Raw genomic sequence first — 20,942 nt, forward strand, 5'->3', positions numbered from 1 at the left:
TAATTAAATATCAAAAAGCTTTTGCTAAGGAGTTTAGCAGATGTTTTGTACAGGGCATTATTTCGGTTTTTAAAAAGGTCAGGGATTATATTAAGGAATTATGGTTGTGCCATCCACACTCTATCCCAGAAGGGGATGATAAATGCACATAAAAGCTGTTTGCCAATTCATATGAATTCCCTCCTGTCCCAACAGAGGGAGACATTGTGCCACACATAAACCATAAGTGGTAGTTATACGACTGTTGTCAGTGTTACACAGTACTTGACCAAAACAATGTTTTCCCAATTGCAATTAGAAGGTTAAGCATGGTCTGTCTCAGGTCTGTCTACTTTCCCATGTTGTTGAGTGAGGGATGGACCACCTGTCTCCTTTTACTGCTGACCTTTGAACTCCTCAGGCCTCTGTGGCTAAGCTTCTTTTAGAAAATCAGCACATGTAGGTATAGCATGTTAATAACATGGGTAATTTGAGGATGCATATTTAAATCATTCACATTCTTAATGAACTGACAAGATGTCACAAACCCAATACATTGGGCCTAATAGAACAACATTATTATACTGTATCTTATAATATCAGATCTTATTTATATATTTTTTTGCAAAGAGGAACCAAAAGTCAACTCAGCCCAATATATGTTTTATGTTTTAATATTATTGCATAATGATTTAATGTTGAAGTGTCCAACAAACTCAACTTCTGACCTTAGCACTTTTACACTGAGGTATAACAATGTATTCTATTATAATGCAGATACAGGAAAAGAGAATGGATACAAGGCCAAGCTAATTTATGAAATCCAATTTAACCTTTATTTTGTTGAGTACATAGTACACTTTCACATGAACATAACACTCATTTTGAAAAATACAGATATTTACATTTCATATCTGACAATGAAACAGTCTGAATACTTTCACTTTATGTAGAACCTTGTGCAAAACCTCTCATTGTGATCCAAGCAGCTGTCAGATATAATGCAGATGAATCTAGCCAACAACAAACCTGTCATTTTAGACATCCTTCTTTCTATACAAATTAAGTATATATACACAGTGAATATTTTCCATTTACAGTGTTAAAAATAAATAAAATGCAAATGGTCTATTTACCAAAATGGGTGAGCTTAGCTTGGCACAGTTTGTTTCTTAGTGTTATGTTAAATAAATAGAAATGTTAAATGTTGCATGCCATTAATATGTGGAGTTCACACCATGCAACAAGAAATACTGACCATTACAGTTATGGCACAAGATAAGATGCTTTGTTATTTGTTTACTCACACATAATGCCACATAAAATGTTTATATTTAACACTAAATAAACCACTTAACCTGGAAACAACGTCTTCATCTGCACACTGAGGATAGCAGTATATGTTAACTAAGAATACTCTGTCAAAGGAGGGCAATTAGAAAAATATGCATCTATAACTTGGTTTAAAGTATCTCTGTAGGAGATGTATTTTAAAGTACACAAACACATACGAATAATCAGTTTCTTATCTTACATTCACAATGGCTCCATTCCAAAATATTCTTTAACAACCCCCCAACTCATATACATTCTCCATCTCCACACAAACTCCATCTTTACCCCTTTAAAAGCATAACTACTTAATGATTTTGATATCAACACAAACAGTATTGGCCGTGTACAACTTGCTTTCTTTTTAAATGTTGGTTCGATACACTTGTTGTCTTTAATTGCACCACTAACTAAGGACACCACTTAAAACAGGAAACATAGGTTCTCTGAGAATAAAGCCTTATTTATATCTGTATTGTTTGATGTAAAGCAGTCCTATTCTTAATAGTGTGCTTTGCAATCAAAGCTTTTGTTAACTACAAGAATAAACAATAAAACATTAACATTTATATAACCATTATTATATTCAGATGAATGCCTTCAAAGTCATACTGTTTATGCCCGGACTAGCAGCCTACAAAACAAGCTTTCTTTTATACTTAACTGCTGAAGGGGACCAATGAACACAAGCTCCCTAATGAAGCATTTCACATGGTGTAATTCAACCATGTATAAATGTAAAAACTAAAAAGCAGTCTTCCACCTTCAGTTACAGTTTAAAGGAAAACACCCGTGGCTACATAATCAATAGCTACTATTCACAGGACCTACAGGAGGAATATAAGTGATTCTGTCTGTTAACTGAGAGCCAGTGTGATCAGCAAGTGGTTTAGAGATCATACAACCCTTTAGGCCTTGAATCCTATTCAAATAATTCGTTTTAAAAAGATCATAGTTGAAATCCACATTCATCATGTGTTTCATAAGCCTAAGCTGAGTTCTAGCACAAGACTTTACGTGGACATGCCTGAAACAGTTTGATGTGTCTGAAAACACCAACAGTATAATATTGAAAAAGCTATTTTCCAGCACAAACTGGGGATGTGAGTGAAACTTCCTTGTGCTCACTAAAACAGCTTGCAGTTTGAAAAACAGGATCTTATAAATCTCAAGTCTGCACAATTTGTGCTTTTACCTTAGGAAATGTTTCTCTAAGCACCTTATAAGATTAATCATTTTAAGAAGGTGTTTCCTTTACCTAGGTGATTTAACTAGTTTCTGCTTCCATGGCTGAAAGTACATGCATTTGATTTAAAAAAACTTGCACTCTGAGTCCATTGCACTTTGTTGCCTATCCAGTTCAGAACGCTGCATGTCTGCAGAGGTGCAGTGTGTACTTCAGTCAGAAAGCTATCAGGATTGGATTGTACTATACACACCAATAGTGAGCTTGCCTGTTGCTTCTCACTTTACTCCTTTCAGATGACTTCTTCCTACCAACGCTTTAGCAGGTTTCTAGTTTCTACCACTAACAACTACAGAGGAAAGTACAACCTGGTCAAACCCTTCCCCTTCTCATTCTCTAACAGCTCCCTGTGACACAACACTGAGCTGAGGAGAATAAAGTGAACCAGCTAACCCTCACCTCAGGTTTTGCTCCCCACAGAAGCAAAAAGTGTAAACAAAGAAATTGGCAGTAAGGAGGGTAGAGAGAAGAGGGGTGCGATTAAAGATAATATCAAATCATCGCACCACTATACTCCAATATCGAGATAGATATAGATGACCCCTGCGGTGCTGACTTATGGTCTGCCTCAGCACGGTGAGGAGGACACTTGTTCGTACTCGGGACACTTGAGGAGAGCAGGATAGCTGGCGGCGTTCATCTGGAGCGAGGCCTCGGAGGAGATGGAGGAGGCGCTTCGCCCGCGCCCCGCCCAGGCGTCCGGGTGGAGGAACTGGCCGGAGTAGTCGGAGCAGTTGCTGAGGCGCGGCCGGTAGAAGCCCTGGTGAGGCCGGTACATCTCCTCTGCTGTGTAGCGCTTCATGAACAGGTACACCGACATGACTCCTGCAGCCTGGGGGAGGGGAACCAGGCAAAGAGGCACACAGTTTACTTTACTCTCCCAATATACATTGTTTTTCACCTGTGGAATTCAGGTCACTTTCCACCATAGAAAATAATCATTTCAATTGCAGATTATAGAAATAGAAACCTTTTTTAATGATAAATGATTTCCCCCTTTAACTATCAGCAACAGTTAACCTCGTAAATTGACATTTTGAATAATGGTTTAGTTGAATTGGTGCTATGTGGATTTTTTTATTTTGCATCCTTTGTTTAATACCTGCTCTTTTATACTGTCACTGTGACAACAGACTTTTGGGAATAGTTAGTATCAAAAGCAACGTGCAGTCCTTTAATGTTTGGTTAAAAGCCAGCATGAATTATCCACGAAAGAATCAGAATAAAAATATGAATAATAACTTAAAATATTTCAGCTATTTAATATTTTAAAATATCATCTTCAGTGGACTATTGATCACAACATAATACATACAGTTGTGCATGTCTGAACAAAGGGATTTGGCAAAGTAAAGACACTAAAATGCAAAACACCTAATGTGATGCACGTTTTTTATGTCCATTTTGTGAAAGCTTAAGGATGACATTCCTCCCAACAAGGCCAATTTCTTTAGATAATAATGTAAGGACAATGCAACAACAAAAAAGAGATGTAAAAAAGTGAAAGCCACATTTCTTGTGCATTAACATAGTTATGAAAATGTTAATTGTAGACCAATTCCCAACAACATACTAAAGGCACCTTAACAGACCCTACATTGGTTTCTTATAAAATAGTTAGAGAACTGGTTATGATGCATGCTTGGGAAACCTAGCCATGCAAATTATAATGTTTTATTATTTAGATTTTATTTTGTGATGTTACCTCAGTGAGCAGGAAGGAGATGGCAGCAAAGGCAAATGACCAGCCGTACTTGTAGATGAAATAAGCCTCATTGGTTTTGGTTCTGTTCAACATCTCATCATTAATATTGGAGATGTACAACACCAGACCAACCACCAGAGAGAGACCTGAGGCAGACAGAGAAACAAAGACAGAAACACTTTAATGGCTGTAGATAAAAGGGAGGGGGGTGATTCCAAACAGGCTTGTTGCCATACAGTATTAAAAACAATATTATTATGTGTATGCAACACTGTGCTTTCTTTTGAAATGTAATTGAAACACTTTAGACCTGAACCAACTCAGTACCATGACAACATTCTCACATGCATCTATCAGGTGTGTACATTTTTGAGGATACTATTGATTTGGAGATGTGAGTTCAAACCTAATCAAATACCTGACAGGATGAAGAAGATTCCAGAAATGAAGGCCAGGATGGTGCGGTGGGGTCGGATGTGGCCGATGTTGCTGAGTACAAAACCGATGAACATGAAGAAGAGGCTGACCAGAGGAAAGGGTGTGGACGAGCGGATCATCTCTGGAAGAAGACAAGGACAACTGTCATTATCACTTCTATGGGACTTTGATCTTTCAACTGACTTTGTGAAACTCTGAATTGAAGTTTGACTTCAGAAGTTGTTTCTACTGAGGTTGGTCTCAGTATCTCATGGGTTCAGGTCATGGTTGCGTAATTATATCAACATGAAGCTGGACTTCCCTACTGTGAGTAAATGGAACAGCCCCTCCCAGAGGAAAAGCAAGTCTTTTATGCTGCTTTCTGGACCCCCATTGTGATCTCCATTACACAACATGTCTCTCCTCCTGCTAAGTGGACCAGATGTTTAAGGGTTCATCCTTAATGAAACTCGCTCTTTATTGGGCCACTGACTATCCTTTAACAATCCACCCTAGATATCGAACATCACAGAAACTTGTTAGAATGTAAAAAGTGAAAGTGAGTCTTTTCAGATTTGTGTCATGTCTGAAACAAGGGCACATTCAGGAAAAAGTTAGGTTCTGAATAAAGAGTGACATCTAATTCGTTAGGTATATTAACTTAATTTTACTGGTGTGAAGACGTGTACTTAAATTAATGGCTCAACCTTGTGGCAAGAAATATTTGTGCAGTATGATTTTCTCGATTTTAACTTTAATTTGGTTTTAAAGGTCCCATGTCATGCTTTTCCGGTTATTACCCGTCCCCTTGTGTGTTATGAAGGTTTTTATGCATGTAAACGGTGTGCAGAGTCAAAACCCTCAAAGTACACCCTGTAGCGAGTAAAACTCTAACACAGAAAATACCTCCCCAAAACGCCTCGTTGGAGATACTGCCCATTTGATTCTTCCGGGACGGGGTGACGTAACCCCGTACCCGGAACGAAATGGACCAATCCGCGGAGCCGTTACGTTAAGCCCCCGCTGATTGGTCTAAATTGACCAATCCACGGACTTCCTCACTCACACACACTCAGTGCAGGCTGCTCTGCTGATTTCTCCTCCCTGGCTGCAGGCTGATAACAGACAGTTGGGATCGCGGCGAAATTCTCTCTGCAGACCCATTCTCACAGCGTTTATCAACCTTTTTCTTACTCAATATCAAGCCACACTTATTGTTTTTACTTCGGCTGTGAGTTTGTGTGTGCTCAGGATGAGTTTGGCTGTGTATCGCTATATATAAACAAGGAAACAACACCTCCACGGAGCTCAGCGCGATTCACAACGTCCCGACCAATCAGAGCACACTGTGCTCACAGGGAGGGTGGGGGTTGGAGCTATTGGAGCTACAACGAGCCGTTAAAGGCAGAGAGTGAAATTCAGTGAATACACGTAGTTTACAGAGATGCTGTATGAGAAACCAATGTGAGTTTGGAAAAATGCACAATATAAATCTATTCTAGTAGACCTCAACAATGGAATTATGATCAGTAGAAATGGCCATGACATGGGACCTTTAAGAAAAAAGATAATTTAGCTGTAAGTCAATCCTGACTGCAAATATTTGTATTTGATTTAGGCACTCTTATTATATCTTTCTCACATGTACACTTCCTTATTCACCATAGTGCATACACGTTAAAGTTTATGTTACTATTTCTGCCTTCTTTTTCACCTCGACATCTTTACATTCTTACAATACTCCTGTCTCAGTTCAATCAATCTCAGCCTTAACTCAAGTTTGACTTGTCACATACAAATCAGAGAACTGACAAAACATGCTGCATCAAATAAAATCTGTAAAACAAGAGACACCCAAGTAAACACCAAAGTTAAGCTAAAGTTTGGATCATTTCCCCAGTGTTATATTAACTACCAGTTAAACAGTTTGTTCCTGCTTTACTGCAACAGTATAGGGTGGATTGAAGGGCACTAGTGGCCAACTGGAAGCTGAGGTAAGGTACATTTAACACATAATTCAAGCTTCTTCTACAACCACGAGCTGCTTCTTTAATTAAAAGCTATATATTTCAATAACACAACACTATAATTTTCATCAACTAAAGCATTCCTTATATTTGGAGAGTAGACATTTACTTACTCAGGACACTGATTGTTGAATCAGAGGTCATCTGGATGTTAGTGGGCATCATGTACTCAATAGTAAAACACCGGCCTTTCTCCTCACCTGAAGCAAAGAAAATGGAAAAGAAAATATTGAATTAAATATCACAGAAATCTTGAGAGGAATCAGGATTCAGCACCACAGATCAAACCGTGAATTAGTGAACTGTGAAAAGAAAAGTCATACACAGAAGCATGTACAGTATGCAAGCAGAATACACAGACATATTGTAAAGTTTGCATGATTATTATACATATCCTGGCTAAAATAAATCAGAAATGGTTGTATGTACTTTAAGGATTCCTCTTTGAGGCTTTTAAATTCTACTTAAAGTGGACCTATCATGCTATATTTGAAAAATATATTATAGGGCCATACCTATATAAAACATGTCTGTGAAGTTTTTTTTTCAAAATACCAAACAGATCACCCATTGTAGCCATGCCTCATACTGCTCAAACCCCTCTTTTGCAGCCCTGTTAGAGAAACGCAGATTTTGGGTCCTTAGCTTGAAATAAATAAATAAGAGGAGGCGGAGCTAATGCCTGATCAGAATTCTACCGGAGATAAAGTTAAATTCGGTTGTGATAAAACCCCATCCTGTTTAAACCACGTCAATGATTATTTCTGAAACAGTATGGAGCTTAAATGCTTTTTCTCTTGCAGGTTTATCACAAGGTGAGTTCTTTTTTTATTTCCTGCTTTTTAAACACATGTGCTCTTCAGTACAGGTTAGCTCTGAGTGTTAGCGAGGCTTGCTAATGTAAACAAAGACGTCCAAAACACGTTAGGCATTGTTTCTGATAGCAACTTTCTGTGGGTCCGCCGACGTCACCACGGATGGACACGTCAGTTCGGATGGAAATCTGTATCCACTCGTTGTACTCCCGGTACGGAGGAAAAGAGAGAGGGTTTTATTTTCTGACGCTGCGTGAGTTCCCAGACGCACCGGGGACACATATTTATGTATAAAAGACATCACAAAGTGCATTTGGCATGATAGGTCCCCTTTAAGCAAATGTGAAATTATTTGTTGTCAGTATGTGTGTGAAAACACCCAGCATTATTTTAGCACCTTTCACTTTATCACTTTGACACATACAGTACACAGTTTGGCACCAAAACACACATATACACATTCCAACGTATGTCTTTCTCAACGCTTCATTTACCACACACACTTTGAAGTGTTGGATTTTGTGATATTGTGTCTCAGCATAATTTAAAAAGAAACTATAATGCATATGTGTTGGTGCTGCATAATAAACAATTTTGTTAAAATACCTCAAATATATTGTAAGTAAATACTTTTAGATCAGACCAAAGACAGATAACCCAAGCATCTTTTTCTCACTTGCCACTTGCTTCTGTAAGTGTAAGCTGAAAGCTGAATTCTTTTTATTTACTTCATGGTATGGCTTCCCTCACAACTCATCCTGCTACACGCCTCTCAGCCCACATCACATATAGTCCAGTGCCCTATATTGAACATGGTATATAACACTTTATATATATCACTCTTCTACTTGAACTCATGCTGGAATGAAATGCACATGCAATCGTTTCTGGCTCAACTCTGAAGTGTTAAGTGGGCAGTAAGGTCACTCAATCGCAGCTAAAACACACAATTGACCATTAGTCCATTTCTATTGTAGCGATGGCCTGCTGTGGGGAAAACATCTGGTGTCTAATCACAACTGGAGTGCCTGCATTATTGCATCACTGACTGATTGATCGTGAAAACAGGGCAGTTGTGGAACAGGGGCTAATGGAATAAATTGGCACTAAATTGAAAAGGATCACAGGACAAATGAACAAAATATTTGTTAATCCTTTTATCTTTACTTTTTGAAATGCCAGCAAACCACCTACCTCTATCTACCTACAGTAACCATCCAATCAGAGTAGGATAGCATATTGATACAGTTAACTGTTGCTAATACCAGAGGGCCAAAGTCTGGTTTACACTTGTAGGGAGGGCTGTGTGTGTCTCTAATAAAATAATATAATATAGAGAAATACCAAAGATAGTGTTTCTCTCTCCAATCAGACCTACAATCATGCCTTGTGATGATGAGCTAGGAATACATGTCTTGAAAAGAAGGTAAAGAAAGGGAGAAATCATGCAATGTGCCTTTGCTTTTATTTTTTATTTGCAATAATTGCTTTCTTCTTGACATCTATGGTGGAAATGAAATCACGGTCAAAAAGAAAGAACAAAAACGCTGTCAATCAATCCATGGTTCCTTTTCAGGCCAATAATAAAAGTCAGCCACTGGGTAAGTCACTCTGAAAGACATTCATCTACTGTATGCCAGTCTTTCAACAGGAGTACAAATACCTCTGACACTTGACAAGGATGCGCCCTTACATTAGAGTAGAGTGTTGAAAATGTTAAGTAAAAATATCATGTCCTGCTCAATTGTTCAAACATTAAGCAAAGGCTTCTATATTTGCAGCCATTAAAACGAAACAAAGGTTAATGTGCATGTGCAATACAAATATTACTGGAAACTAGGCATTGAGGCCCAGATCCAAGAAATAATTGTGTAGGAAAAACATGTTTCTGGTTCATGCCTTGGTAATCTAATCTATTTGTACACTCAATTATTTCTGTTTTCTTTGTATTAATAGTATAAACCATTAAAAGATGACATTAGGATTTGGCTTTGTGTTTTTTCATGCCTAATGGATGGTTATATGCTGCAATCATTTCAGCCTGAAGTTTGGTTGTTCTTCTGCATTCATTTTGAAGCTTACTTCCTTATTAACTAAACACAAATGTTATGCATCTACTGAAATCTGCCATATCACTTATCATTATAATAATTATAACTAAGCAAATTAATAATTACACAATCCGTTATTAATCTTTGTTTCATAGCAAATACTGACTCACATTAAATACATGTAGTTTAATTTGTCTTGTAAAGTAAGGGATAAATTAACGGTCCCTTATTATACTCTTTTTTCAACAATATATTATAGGTTCAGATATACTATACAAAACATGTCTCTGAAGTCTTTGGCTCGAAATACCAAACATATCATGCATTGTAGCATCCCATAATCCCCTCTGTTTCAGCCCTGTTTCAAAAGTGCTGATTCTGTGTCTGTAGCTTTAAATGCAAATGAGCTGCCACGCCGAACGCCCCTCTGCCAGATGATTGGTTTAACAAAACACAATGGTGCTCTAGGAGGAGACTCAGGTTATGAGGTGGACAGGTATTACCTTGGTTGGTGATTGGCTAATGGTTACACAACCCAACAAAACATTGTGACATCACAAAGTGGCCACAATCTGATAAATTGATTTTCAGACAGGTTTAAATGGATCAGGACAAAAAGAGAGAGAATCTTTCTTCCTGAAACTTTCAGAATCTCTTTACACAGAGGGGACACATGTTTATGTATAAAAGACATCTAACAAGTGGATTGTGCATAAAAGGGGACCTTTAATCTATATGTTTCAGACTTCGTTCTAACTCACCGACCAAGAAGCAGACCCTCCAGAGGCCCGAGTGGAGGGACATGCGTACCTCGGTGCTCTGGTTGAGGGGCAGGATGACCCCCTCCTCCAGGTACAGCCAGTAGTCGGTGCTCACAGCGATCCCCAGCAGGCCGAGGGCGCACACTGCGAACACGCTGCTCAGCAAAGTCAGCGCCTTCCTGCCGAACAGGCTCATTCCACAGCCTCAACAGCAGGGGGCGCCACCGGCAGAAAGTGGAGCTGGAGAGGAAAAGAAAGAAAACATTTTCACCATTTTACTGACATTATGTGAGTGAGTTTTCCTTAACTGTTTCTGATGGAAGAGCATAGGAAACTGGAGGACATTTCACAACAAGGACATTTTCAAAAAGTAGCTCTGTGTCTTTTTATGAGGAAGGTTTACCCTGTCAACCCTATAATAAAACTCAACATTGTCACAATTTTCTTTAAAAAACGTTCATCTATTGGCTAAAAAACAAATAAGGGTTGGTCAAAACTCAATCCAGCAACTAAATAACGATAAAAAACTGGCATATGACAAGGGGAGTACAGAGACTAAATGTGCAAGGAATATAAGGCAGATAATAAGGCTCGGATGAATCACATTAGGGAAGAGAAAATTGACTTTCAAAATAAAACAGGAAACAAACTAAAAGAAGCCTGGGACCCTGTGTCTGAGTTGATGTGTCTGTGGGTTGCTGGGTGGTAGGGCAGCTTCATCTGAATTCAAGTCAATAATGGAGGTCTTCCACAGCTGACACAGAGATGAGTTGGAAATGAATAGAAAGTAATAATTGGGGAATATGACAAAAGATAGTCTTAACAAAGGACTGTCTTCCTCCTATATGAGAATGAGATTTGCAAAAGGTCCCCTCTCCTCCAGACATCTCATTTGAATGTGAATAACCACATTGAGTAGGGCCTAAGGCTTGGTGAGGCATGTTTAAAAAAACCATTATGTTAAGTGTCTTTATTTGACTTCCGTCATGCAGCCTGCAGTCAAAAAAACTGCAGCTCACATTACTGATAACCCTCAAAATACTGCTTTCCCCACGTTCTGCAATGACTCCTAACATGTCCTATGAGCCCCCTTCTGCTCTGCTACATGCAGTGATGCAGAAGCAGCACTGCAGATGGTGTACAGTATGTGTCAGTGTATAATCGCGTGTGCTCATCACACAAAGCCATGAATCTGTTCCTATCTGATGCCCACATATGCCGGAAGCTGGAGTGCTTAGGAGCTTGTCATATGGATGTGTGTAGAAAGGAATTGATTTGACATAATGAGTTCTCAGTGGGTTGCCATATTGAGCACTAAAAGGTGGAGTGAATATTAAGAAGGATTTTGAGGTTTACAGAAGATACACTGCAATGTTTTGTCTTTGCATCAGTTTCGTGTAAAGCCTTGATGAAAAAGAGTAGATCTCCTCACATCTTGCATTATGTGATACATATACTTTAATTATTTTATCTTAATTGTGCAAGTGTGTATGGGTGCACACGCACATTTGACCTCTTTCATATTTCAATGTGATGATACTACGAAACATGAGTAGCCTTAAACGAGAATATGAATCCAATACAAGATATGAGGTTTTGTTACATCTCTTTTCAAACTATTTTTAGGTTAAACAATGACTTATCCTCTAATCATCACCATTCTTAGCTATAAATAAGTCTATTTTTCCTGTCTCTGGAGACTGGACTGACGTGATTGGAAGCAGTTGAGATCCTGGTATAAGCAATCACAGTTCTGTAAAGCACAAAGGACCCCCATTAATAGACTATCATTGAACTCAGCTATTCTGGGCCATTGTGCAATCAGTGGCCATTCATTTAAAATGCAACGCTCTATTTTTAGATAATTTAGCATCAAGCTACAACTTTAAGACACAACTTATGCCGTGCTTTCATTGGCCTTTATCCGTCAATGCACTCAGGAAGGCCTTTTAGTCGTACAGCACACATAGCAGTCATTGAAGTAGTGATTGTAACTATATATGGGCTAAGATTACTGAAAGAGAAAGAAAAGGAGCGACTTAGGCCGCTGGTAGCTTCAATCTACTACAATAATAAAGAATAATATTGTTAGGATAGCATCGATGTAAAGAGTATCCACACTGACCATCGTTATTATTTATGTAACACTACTGTTTGAATCTGAAATTGCAAGTTGAAGATAACATTGTTTAATATGTTATAAATACAGTCATGATGAAAATGATGTTGCGTTGACATTCTGTGACCTATTTCAGACCAGACAAATACAAATACAGGTTAAAACAGTAGTTAACAAAAGGTTTCAACACTATTCCATGGTTGACATTGTTGCTGTTTTCCCAATAAAAGCTTTTCAGTGAAGATAATGACTTTCACTTTGAAGTAGTTAACTAAGGTCAGAAAAGAGCTACAGGCCCTTTTTGTATTTGGAGTGAAAGTCAAACATAACCAAGGAGCATCAACAGCAAGTTTTCCTGTGCCTGCAACAGTATGTGTAAATGTTAAAGCTAGCCAGGACACCTTGTGGAAGCACCTTGTAGTAGCAATGTACTGATTTGTTAATTTGGTTTGTCCATGGCACTCAAAGGGTCAATGGAAGTATGGTGGGTAACACCAACAATTAGCTACATCAATAAACAACACAATAATAATAATAATAATAGCTTGGATTTATATAGCGCCTTTCATGAGACCCAAGGTCGCTTTACATACACAGAGAGAAAGAGAAGCTTAACATTCAAATGGACAACCAACTGGCCTCACTGTGGCTATCTATCCAGCTAAGGCCACATTATACTATTAACCAATGTGTTATTTATATAAATGCTAAATTGTTATCTGTGATTTCTTTGAAACAGTTGTAGTGAAGAGTGTATCAAAAATGTGTATTCCACTTTTCAAAGACAGTCAAAAGTGGGATAAAAATAGTTCTCAAATTCTATGGAGTCAGACACAAAACCAGCAAGAGACCCAGACCCAGACCCAGACCCACACACACACACACACGCACACGCACACACACACGCGCACACGCACACACACACACACACACACACACACACACACACACACGCACACGCACACGCACACGCACACACACACACACACACACACACACACACACACACACACACACATTCAATCCTTTATGAACTGTAATAATTATTCTGGTCTCTAAAGGATTATAAATGGTGACTGATCTCGGTTGAGAATAAAAAGGTCTTCTTTTTATAATAGATGTTCAAAGCCACAGCGACCAACACAAAGCTTTGTAGTTCCTCCCTGCCTGCAGAGGGACACACAAACCATCCTCCCTGCCTGCAGAGGGACACACAAACCGTCCTCTCTGCTGCATAAACATCAGCTTTCCTTTAAACCTGTTCAAACCTGGGACCAGAGTCCTCGAGAAGCATGATTAAATATGCAGAAGCTTTGTTATTGTCACCTGAAATGTCTTTCTTCTGTGCAAAACTACATTCATCAAGTACAAAATAAAAATGTATCCATACAGAAGACCTTAAATATCCAAAATGTAAAAATATCTTTTTAAGGATTTGACTTAAACAAAACAATTGATTTCATACTGAAAAAAAAGCGTCATCAACATGATTTTAACAGATCTTATCATATAAGAGAAAGCAGTAAGATGTGTGTACCCTTATTATTCAAAAACATTACTTTGTCATCAATGCTTTACCAATTGAAAAGTGAAACAATACATCACAAACAACTGCCTTAACAGAGGAATGGCTGCTGTAAATACACAAAGGGTAAACATGATGATTATATGGATTGTTGTTTTTGCATTACTTTTGTATGACAGTTTAAAGCGTGTTGGATAAGCTGAATGTGGTCTGTGACTGGTACAAAGTATGAATGTCTGACACCCTTAGTAGAGCATAGTTGTTGGCATAGTAACTCTGTCAAGGGTTAATCAGTGTAAGAGAATGGATCTCTTTTGGCGAGCTAGTCGATCCAGCTTCTGTGGCTCTAAGGTGCTGTTTACACGGGAACGAAACGGGTTGTATCTGCTACTTTTCTCTTTCGTATAGCCCGTTCGTTCACACGAGGCCGTAACGGAACCGCGGAAACGGACCCCTAAAACGATAACGGGTCCCAAGATGGATAGATCTGCGGACGGAATGCTCTGGGGGGCCAAACGGCTCCGTGTGTACGTCCTATACGATCATTTCCTGATAACGATGAAGCCATAGCCCCGCCTCTCCCCACCTCTGCTGCTCACTGCTGTAGCATGGTCAGTAGCTACTGTCAGTAGCTACTGACCATGCTACTGACCATGCTACAGATGTTAGTGCAACATCTACAGCTCCTCTACCACAACCATCAGCAACAAGTGGACATGGAGAACTACATGAACTACATGTTGCTAAATCCGGAGAATAAACAGAAGGGCAACCAGGCAACCATGGCAACCATGCTCTGGGGTCTTCTTCGCTGCTTTTGGTGTATTTTGTGGCGGAAGTACAGCGCCACTTACAGGCCCGGCATATGTACTACAGCATCTCCAGCGGGTCGAGCAGTCTCGTGTGAAGGGACACGTTTATTGAGCCGTATCCGTGTGAACGGAAGACCTTTTTGATATCGAATTCGGTTTGTTTGCGTTTCGTTTGCGTTTGCGTTCCCATGTAAATGGGGCCTAAGTGCCGTCCCTCTGTGGCTCACAGGAAACTAACACTGTGGAAGATAGTCGCTGCCGGTGGATGTCTCTAGGGCTGGCTGCAGGAGTCTTTGAGAACAATGCAATGCACCACAGAGGGGATCTGTCATCAAGCCACCGACACAGCTGGATGGATGAATTTTGCAGCCCTTACCATTAGACAGTTGCAACATAGTTTTAGCAGAGGTAAAAAATAAAACACAACACATCTAGAATGCACATCTCTTAGACCTTTTACATGTACTCTTGTACATGAAAACATCATCAAAGATTTAGGGTGCATTCCACTGACCCAAAACTGTCTGCAGCCACTGTGTGTAGTCTTTACTTAATGCAGCGTAAGTATAACGGGCCGTCTCCACGGCAGCGTTAAAAAATCTTGAAACGCTTCTGCCCATTCACTTTGAATGGGGTGACGTCACTTTTTTTCGCTTTCGCCGAAATGCATTGTGGGCAGGCGAGCGGAGATTCTCAGGATTTTCAAGATCCAAAGTTGAACAATGTTCAACTTTTGAGGCTGAGGTGGAAGCGTCAGCCAATCAAATCCCGTGTACGCAAATTTGACAGTTCAAGCTCTAGCCAATCAAACGGCGTGTATGCTGGGAGAGCCAGACCGCAGGTCATTTCCTCATATTCCAAAAAATGGAGGAGAAATTAGCGGTAGCGAATCAATCACCCGGTGCTTTATGACCAGACCTACCGGGATATAAACCGGAGGAGCCAGGCATGGAGGGAGGTGGCAGAGACAGTGGTAGGTTTTCGCCTGTTTTGGGGAGTTTATATCCAGTTTACTTCGGGCTTTTTGGCTTTGTATGTCGCGGGCGGGAGATTCATGTGATTGGTTGATCGCAAAAAAATCCCCAAGCCTCAGATACGCCCACCTCCAAGATTTTTTTAACGCTGCTGTGGAGACGGTCCGTAACAGAGGCATTGAGTCACTGGTCATAACACCGTTACAAAGAGTGCTTTATTTTTCTGTATTTGGACCTTCCAAAATGGCCTTCAGTGTTTAAAGCAAATCTAGATAACACGGACAGGTGACTTTCCGTCCAATATTTCCAAAGCAACAGTGGCATTACAAATTCAAATGTGATTTTCTTTTATAAATAACAACAAAAAAAGTAACAAAAGTGTCACCCGTTTTCTTTCTATTCTACAATGAATGTCCACTAGTCACTTACTCACAGTTTCTTAATATAAAATGGCTTTTATTTTCAAAATCAAACACTACCATGCCGAACCATACCTATGGTAAAGGTATTCTGATTCTGATTCGATGTGGTGTACTGAACACTTACAGCAATTTGTACGTCAATATTACGTAGTTTTTGTATTTGCAAAAGGAAAACCCTTTGAATATTTAAGTTGTTAAGGGTAATAATTGGCAAAAATTGCTCAGAAATCGAATGTCATAAATTGTTCCTACAATTGGAAGAGAAGATACAACTTTTCATTAACAAATTAGCAGAGCGACTAACGGTATGCTCCTCATCATTTGGGAATCTTCCAATCTAAACCAAAGCCAAAGCTGTTTTAACTGGTGTGAGTAAACATGAACTGTCAGAGGAGATTATTTTACTTTTTGCTCTCGTATAGCAGCTATTAAGTTTGAGCTGTGCTGGCCTCCAATAATCTAACAAGCTAGAAGATTTATTAACTGCCTAATTTTTGAGACTCCCTAACCCTCCTGCAAGCCTACCAAAAATGTGGCTCACAAATGTCTGCTGCAGGCCGGACTTCAACGCATCATCTGGCGAACAGCAGAGAGAGGTGGTGCAAGCTGTCAAGACACAGAATGACACGGGGTATTTTTGTGTCATATTCTCACCTCTTCTCCCCAGTGCAATCCTGGCTGTTAAATGTTGCACCATATTTGCAAAAAACAGTTGTCCTATGGACCTCATGAACGTGTCCTCAGGAGCAGACTGTGTCAAAACGCGGTACATCTGTAAAGTTAGAGCATCTTAATCTGATGGGGCAGCTCTGGATTTAGCCCTTTCATTCTGTTCCTGTTGTGTCTCTTCACAAATGGTTTGAGGCTCTGAGCTGTCTTCCCCTGTGTATTCCTGTACGATGTATCATGATTAGAATGTGTACAAACGGCTTGTCAGTCAGCTTGTTGTCTGCATTTTAAAGTCTTCTGATGATCATGGATATGAATAGTAAGGATAAAATATGGGATACTCTAAAAAGACTGACTGACATTCCTTCACAGCATCAGATCTTATATTTGTTCACTTTAGGGACAATTATCCTAAACTGCTTCATTCCTCATAGACATGTTTGCATTAAAGATGGCAGATGGGTCAATTCAATGTGATGAAATACGAGTGAATGGCACCGGAGAGATTACATTACATGTCATTTGTTAGATGCTTTTATCCAAAGCGACTTACATACATTCAGTACTGTGGACAATCCCCACAGGAGCAATTTGGGGTGAAGTGTCTTGCCCAGGGACACAACGACATGCTGACTGCAGTGGGACTCGAATATGCCATCCCCTGATTTGAAGTCCAGCACACTATCCACTGAGCTACAGCCTCCCAAGTGATCTCTTAGGTGGACACTCTTTTGAGTTTGGCACAAAAACAGTGACCCACGACACTAACATCTATTTCCCTGTGTTTGTTTTGAGAAACATCTCCTATTTATAAGAGCTTGACTTGGCCCTGTCGCCAGGCAACACTAAACAGAGAGGCCTCCGAATTAGTCAAGCATGAACGGAGTGAGTCCCAAAACTCAGCTTCTTTTTTGCTAGTGCATTTGACATGCTGTGGTGGGGATACAGAGGAGAGCAAGAGAAACACATAGAGGCATAAAGACATCATAGACCAGTTTATAGAAAATATATATACAAGGCAACTTACACTCAGTCAAAGACACTCCAACACAAATACTCTGAATAAATACGGGTAAAGAGAGTTATTTAAAATGTGACTGAATAAATATTGTTAATATGCATATACTGTATATACGTGCTATACATTGCTGTACAGCTTCATCATGATTCGTCATCCAGAGGAACTGTGTAAAATGTCTTGAGGACTGCAGAGACAGTATTATTTATAACCAATCTAAATTTAAACTAAAAAGTGGATCATTGTTACCTGTCACATTTCAAAGTGTTTGAAAACTGAGATCCTCTCTCAGCTGTGATCACTAGAGAGCACTGTTAGTTTTTTGAGGATATTACCATGAGGATGTTCCTTGGTGCCTGAGTGATAACTGGAACCAGAGCCAATGGGGAGCTGAGGCTACAGGAAATACTTATTTACTCTTAACTACACTTAACACATTTTGTTTACTGTTTGGCTTGCTTTATATACATCTTAGAAGTAGTGAGTAAAGTTACAAATGGGTTAAGAATGGAAAATGAAAGAGCAACGTCTGATAATGCTTCATATATTCTCTCACATTACATCTCAGTGACATAAACTAATGTTGACATTATGTGATATTAAACAGGTTACTTAATGTTTCTCAATGTAAACAAATTGTTTCAGCCTTATTACTGATGACTTATGGCTGGGTTTGCTTTTGCAGGAGTAAACTGCAAACAGTGGCTCTGCTGAGTCAACCAGACACAACATTGGAGGAAAACTGGAACAAAACGGGATGATTGAAATGAATGTGGGCACTGTACAGCTCTTTTTAACACAAGTTTGTCGCACGTTGAATATTTGAAAACCTGAACACTATGACTTGAATGTAAAGCTACACAAAGCCTTGCACACCAAAGATTACAACTAAAAAACAAAATGGTCAAAGACAGTAGTTTAGCCATTGTGACAATGACAACATGGATAAGATTCTGTATACAGATGAAAGCCTGTAACGTCAGTGAAATGCAAAAACAAAAAGAGCAAGGTTTACATGCAGGTCAATGGTCTTTATATTAAAATGTGCACCTTTTGGAGTTGGATGAAATACAAAAGTATAATTTCTCTGTCTTTGAGTCACAGTCTAAAGTTCTACAATATAAAGACAGATAACACGGACAAACACGTCTGTCTCACTGCAACAAGTAAACAACAACTCTCCTCCAGAGAGGGTTTGAGTTGCCAGCTTGTAGTGAACCGTGGCTATAGAAACCATTTTCTCCTGCAGCCCACACCATCTCTGTCTAAATGTGTGATATAACAGTAGGCTGTTTGTTTGGCTGACTCCCTGTGGCAAGGATTTTAGTCGGGAGCTACTTATTTACCATTGTTTGATTTCAGATCACTTTCAAGACGTTCGTATAATGATCAGATTACAAAAAATTCAAAGAAATGTCAACAGTTAATGGTTATTAATAAAACATATATATAGTGTGGCAGTGTCCTTCCTAATGTGTGTATTTTCCTTGTTTTGTCGTTCGTTTTCAGACAATTTAAAACGAATACATCATTGTTATTTGTGGTGAGTGGTATCAGTGTGTGTTGAAGTCTCTTTTGTTGGCTATATCCTGTTCGAAGTATACAGAGCCAGCCGTTTGTTGCGCCTGCCCTTTAATGTTTGGGAGCTCCAGTCGCTCTCCGCGGTGCTGAACCACTCACTGAGGCGAAACAGTAAAACTACATTGAGCGTGTTTTACATAAAAATGTATTGGAGGAACTTATCGTAACACCCGTTTATTGGCACTGAAATATCCAAAGTAAACGTAGGGTGCACGTTTATTTCGTTCGAAGTCTTACCATCCGTCTTTCCATGTTCTCTCCTCCTAAAGCCTACTTGTAGCTCACCACTTTTCTTTGTTTAAACAACAATGCATATCTCAAATAGCATATCACATTTACTGTATCTAAAGTGTTTATTACGAGTAAACTCGACTCTTAACATAGAACTGTGGGTAAAGTGAGTGATGTAAGTTGGTAGAAGCTTCCGAGAATGCAAGTAAATTGTCTTTTTTTGCCCTATTTAATTGTGGAAACAAGCCTAATTTTAACTTGTATAAAGCGTAATATAAGAGCATTAAAAACCAACAACAACAACAACGACAACACCATTCATTGTTATCTGCAAACCATATCAACAGCGTGTCTCTCTGGTCAAAATGTCGTCTGTAAATTGAATCTTTAGATAAACAAAGATTAAATTACGTTTTACCTTAACGAAGAAGACTCGTCGAGGAGAGCACAGTTTCTCTTCCTTTATCCTCTCCTATAGTTTCTCCCTCGCTCCGTGTTGACTGGTTTGGCGCGCGATAAGCCTGTGAAACGAAAAGGACCCGTGGCTGCGTAGCTCGCGCACCACTACTACCCAAGACAGCACTACCCGCGTGCGCGTGGCGCGTGGCACGTGGGCGGCAAACACCCCACCAGTCCTCAAATGCAGAGAGAAGAGGCTCCTTGCATGTGCTTTGGTAAAACAGTGAATTAGTGTGTAGTTTCAGCCCTAAAGGCACCACGTTTACTCAAGTTATAGGTTTAGGAGTCTGGTTTGCAACACTGAGCTGCTTTTGATATCAGGGAATGTGACTTTAGTCTACCCACTTACATACGTTCCTAACATGCACAACATTAGTAACTCTAACCCCTTTTGTATTTGTAAAAACTGAGCACAATAATTCAGGTGTTTTCCCCCCAAGTGTTTTTAATAGGTTAAGTTACTGCAATTACATGTGAAAATGTCAATGGATATAATGCATGCATGTTAAAAATGAAGGTGGATTACTAGCCAAAACTGCCAGATCCTGATGGCCACCATTAGCTCATGTACAAAGTTATATTATTATATCACAACATTCAGCCAGCTTTCAATTGCTATAGTAACTCAGCAGTAATGGCTTTGTATGCTTCTAAAAATGGATTGCAGTAGGAAGACACATGATAATGAGCGTTAACACTGACTCTAACAACAGGCCTTTTTATGTTTGCTTTTTAAAAATGTCCTCACATTCTTGCCTTGTGTTTCTGCCCCTTTGAATTGGCTTCCCCATTGAGACAG

At 39.4% G+C, this 20,942-nt stretch overlaps 1 protein-coding gene across 2 annotated transcripts; it reads right to left on the reverse strand.

Moving 5' to 3' along the window:
* Positions 1-796: 796 nt before the first annotated feature.
* On the reverse strand, positions 797-20,180 carry LOC117474545 (voltage-dependent calcium channel gamma-5 subunit). 2 transcript variants are annotated; one of them, XM_034120383.1, is made up of 6 exons: positions 20,103-20,180; positions 10,334-10,573; positions 6,820-6,906; positions 4,681-4,821; positions 4,263-4,408; positions 3,126-3,389 (listed from the first exon to the last, which is right to left on the reverse strand). In XM_034120383.1, exons 2-6 carry the CDS (start codon positions 10,527-10,529, stop codon positions 3,126-3,128), a joined length of 834 nt encoding a protein of 277 aa, XP_033976274.1. In that variant the 5' UTR covers positions 10,530-10,573; positions 20,103-20,180. The 2 variants fall into 2 exon arrangements, with proteins under 2 accessions (XP_033976275.1, XP_033976274.1); XM_034120384.1 differs by lacking the exon at positions 20,103-20,180 and having other exon boundaries at positions 797-3,389; positions 10,334-10,529.
* Positions 20,181-20,942: the final 762 nt, after the last annotated feature.

The sequence above is a fragment of the Trematomus bernacchii genome, unplaced genomic scaffold (genome assembly GCF_902827165.1).
Source record: "Trematomus bernacchii unplaced genomic scaffold, fTreBer1.1, whole genome shotgun sequence".
Taxonomy (NCBI): Eukaryota; Metazoa; Chordata; class Actinopteri; order Perciformes; family Nototheniidae; genus Trematomus; species Trematomus bernacchii.

Excerpts from the sequence above, each read along its gene's own strand:
- LOC117474545 (XM_034120384.1), bottom strand. The coding sequence starts at position 10,529 with ATGAGCCTGTTCGGCAGGAAGGCGCTGACTTTGCTGAGCAGCGTGTTC. Across the intron at positions 4,822-6,819 it reads TTCAACAATCAGTGTCCTGA|AGATGATCCGCTCGTCCACA; the intron begins GTAAGTAAATGT and ends GTCTTCTTCCAG. Across the intron at positions 3,390-4,262 it reads TCTCCTTCCTGCTCACTGAG|GCTGCAGGAGTCATGTCGGT; the intron begins GTAACATCACAA and ends CCCCTCCCCCAG.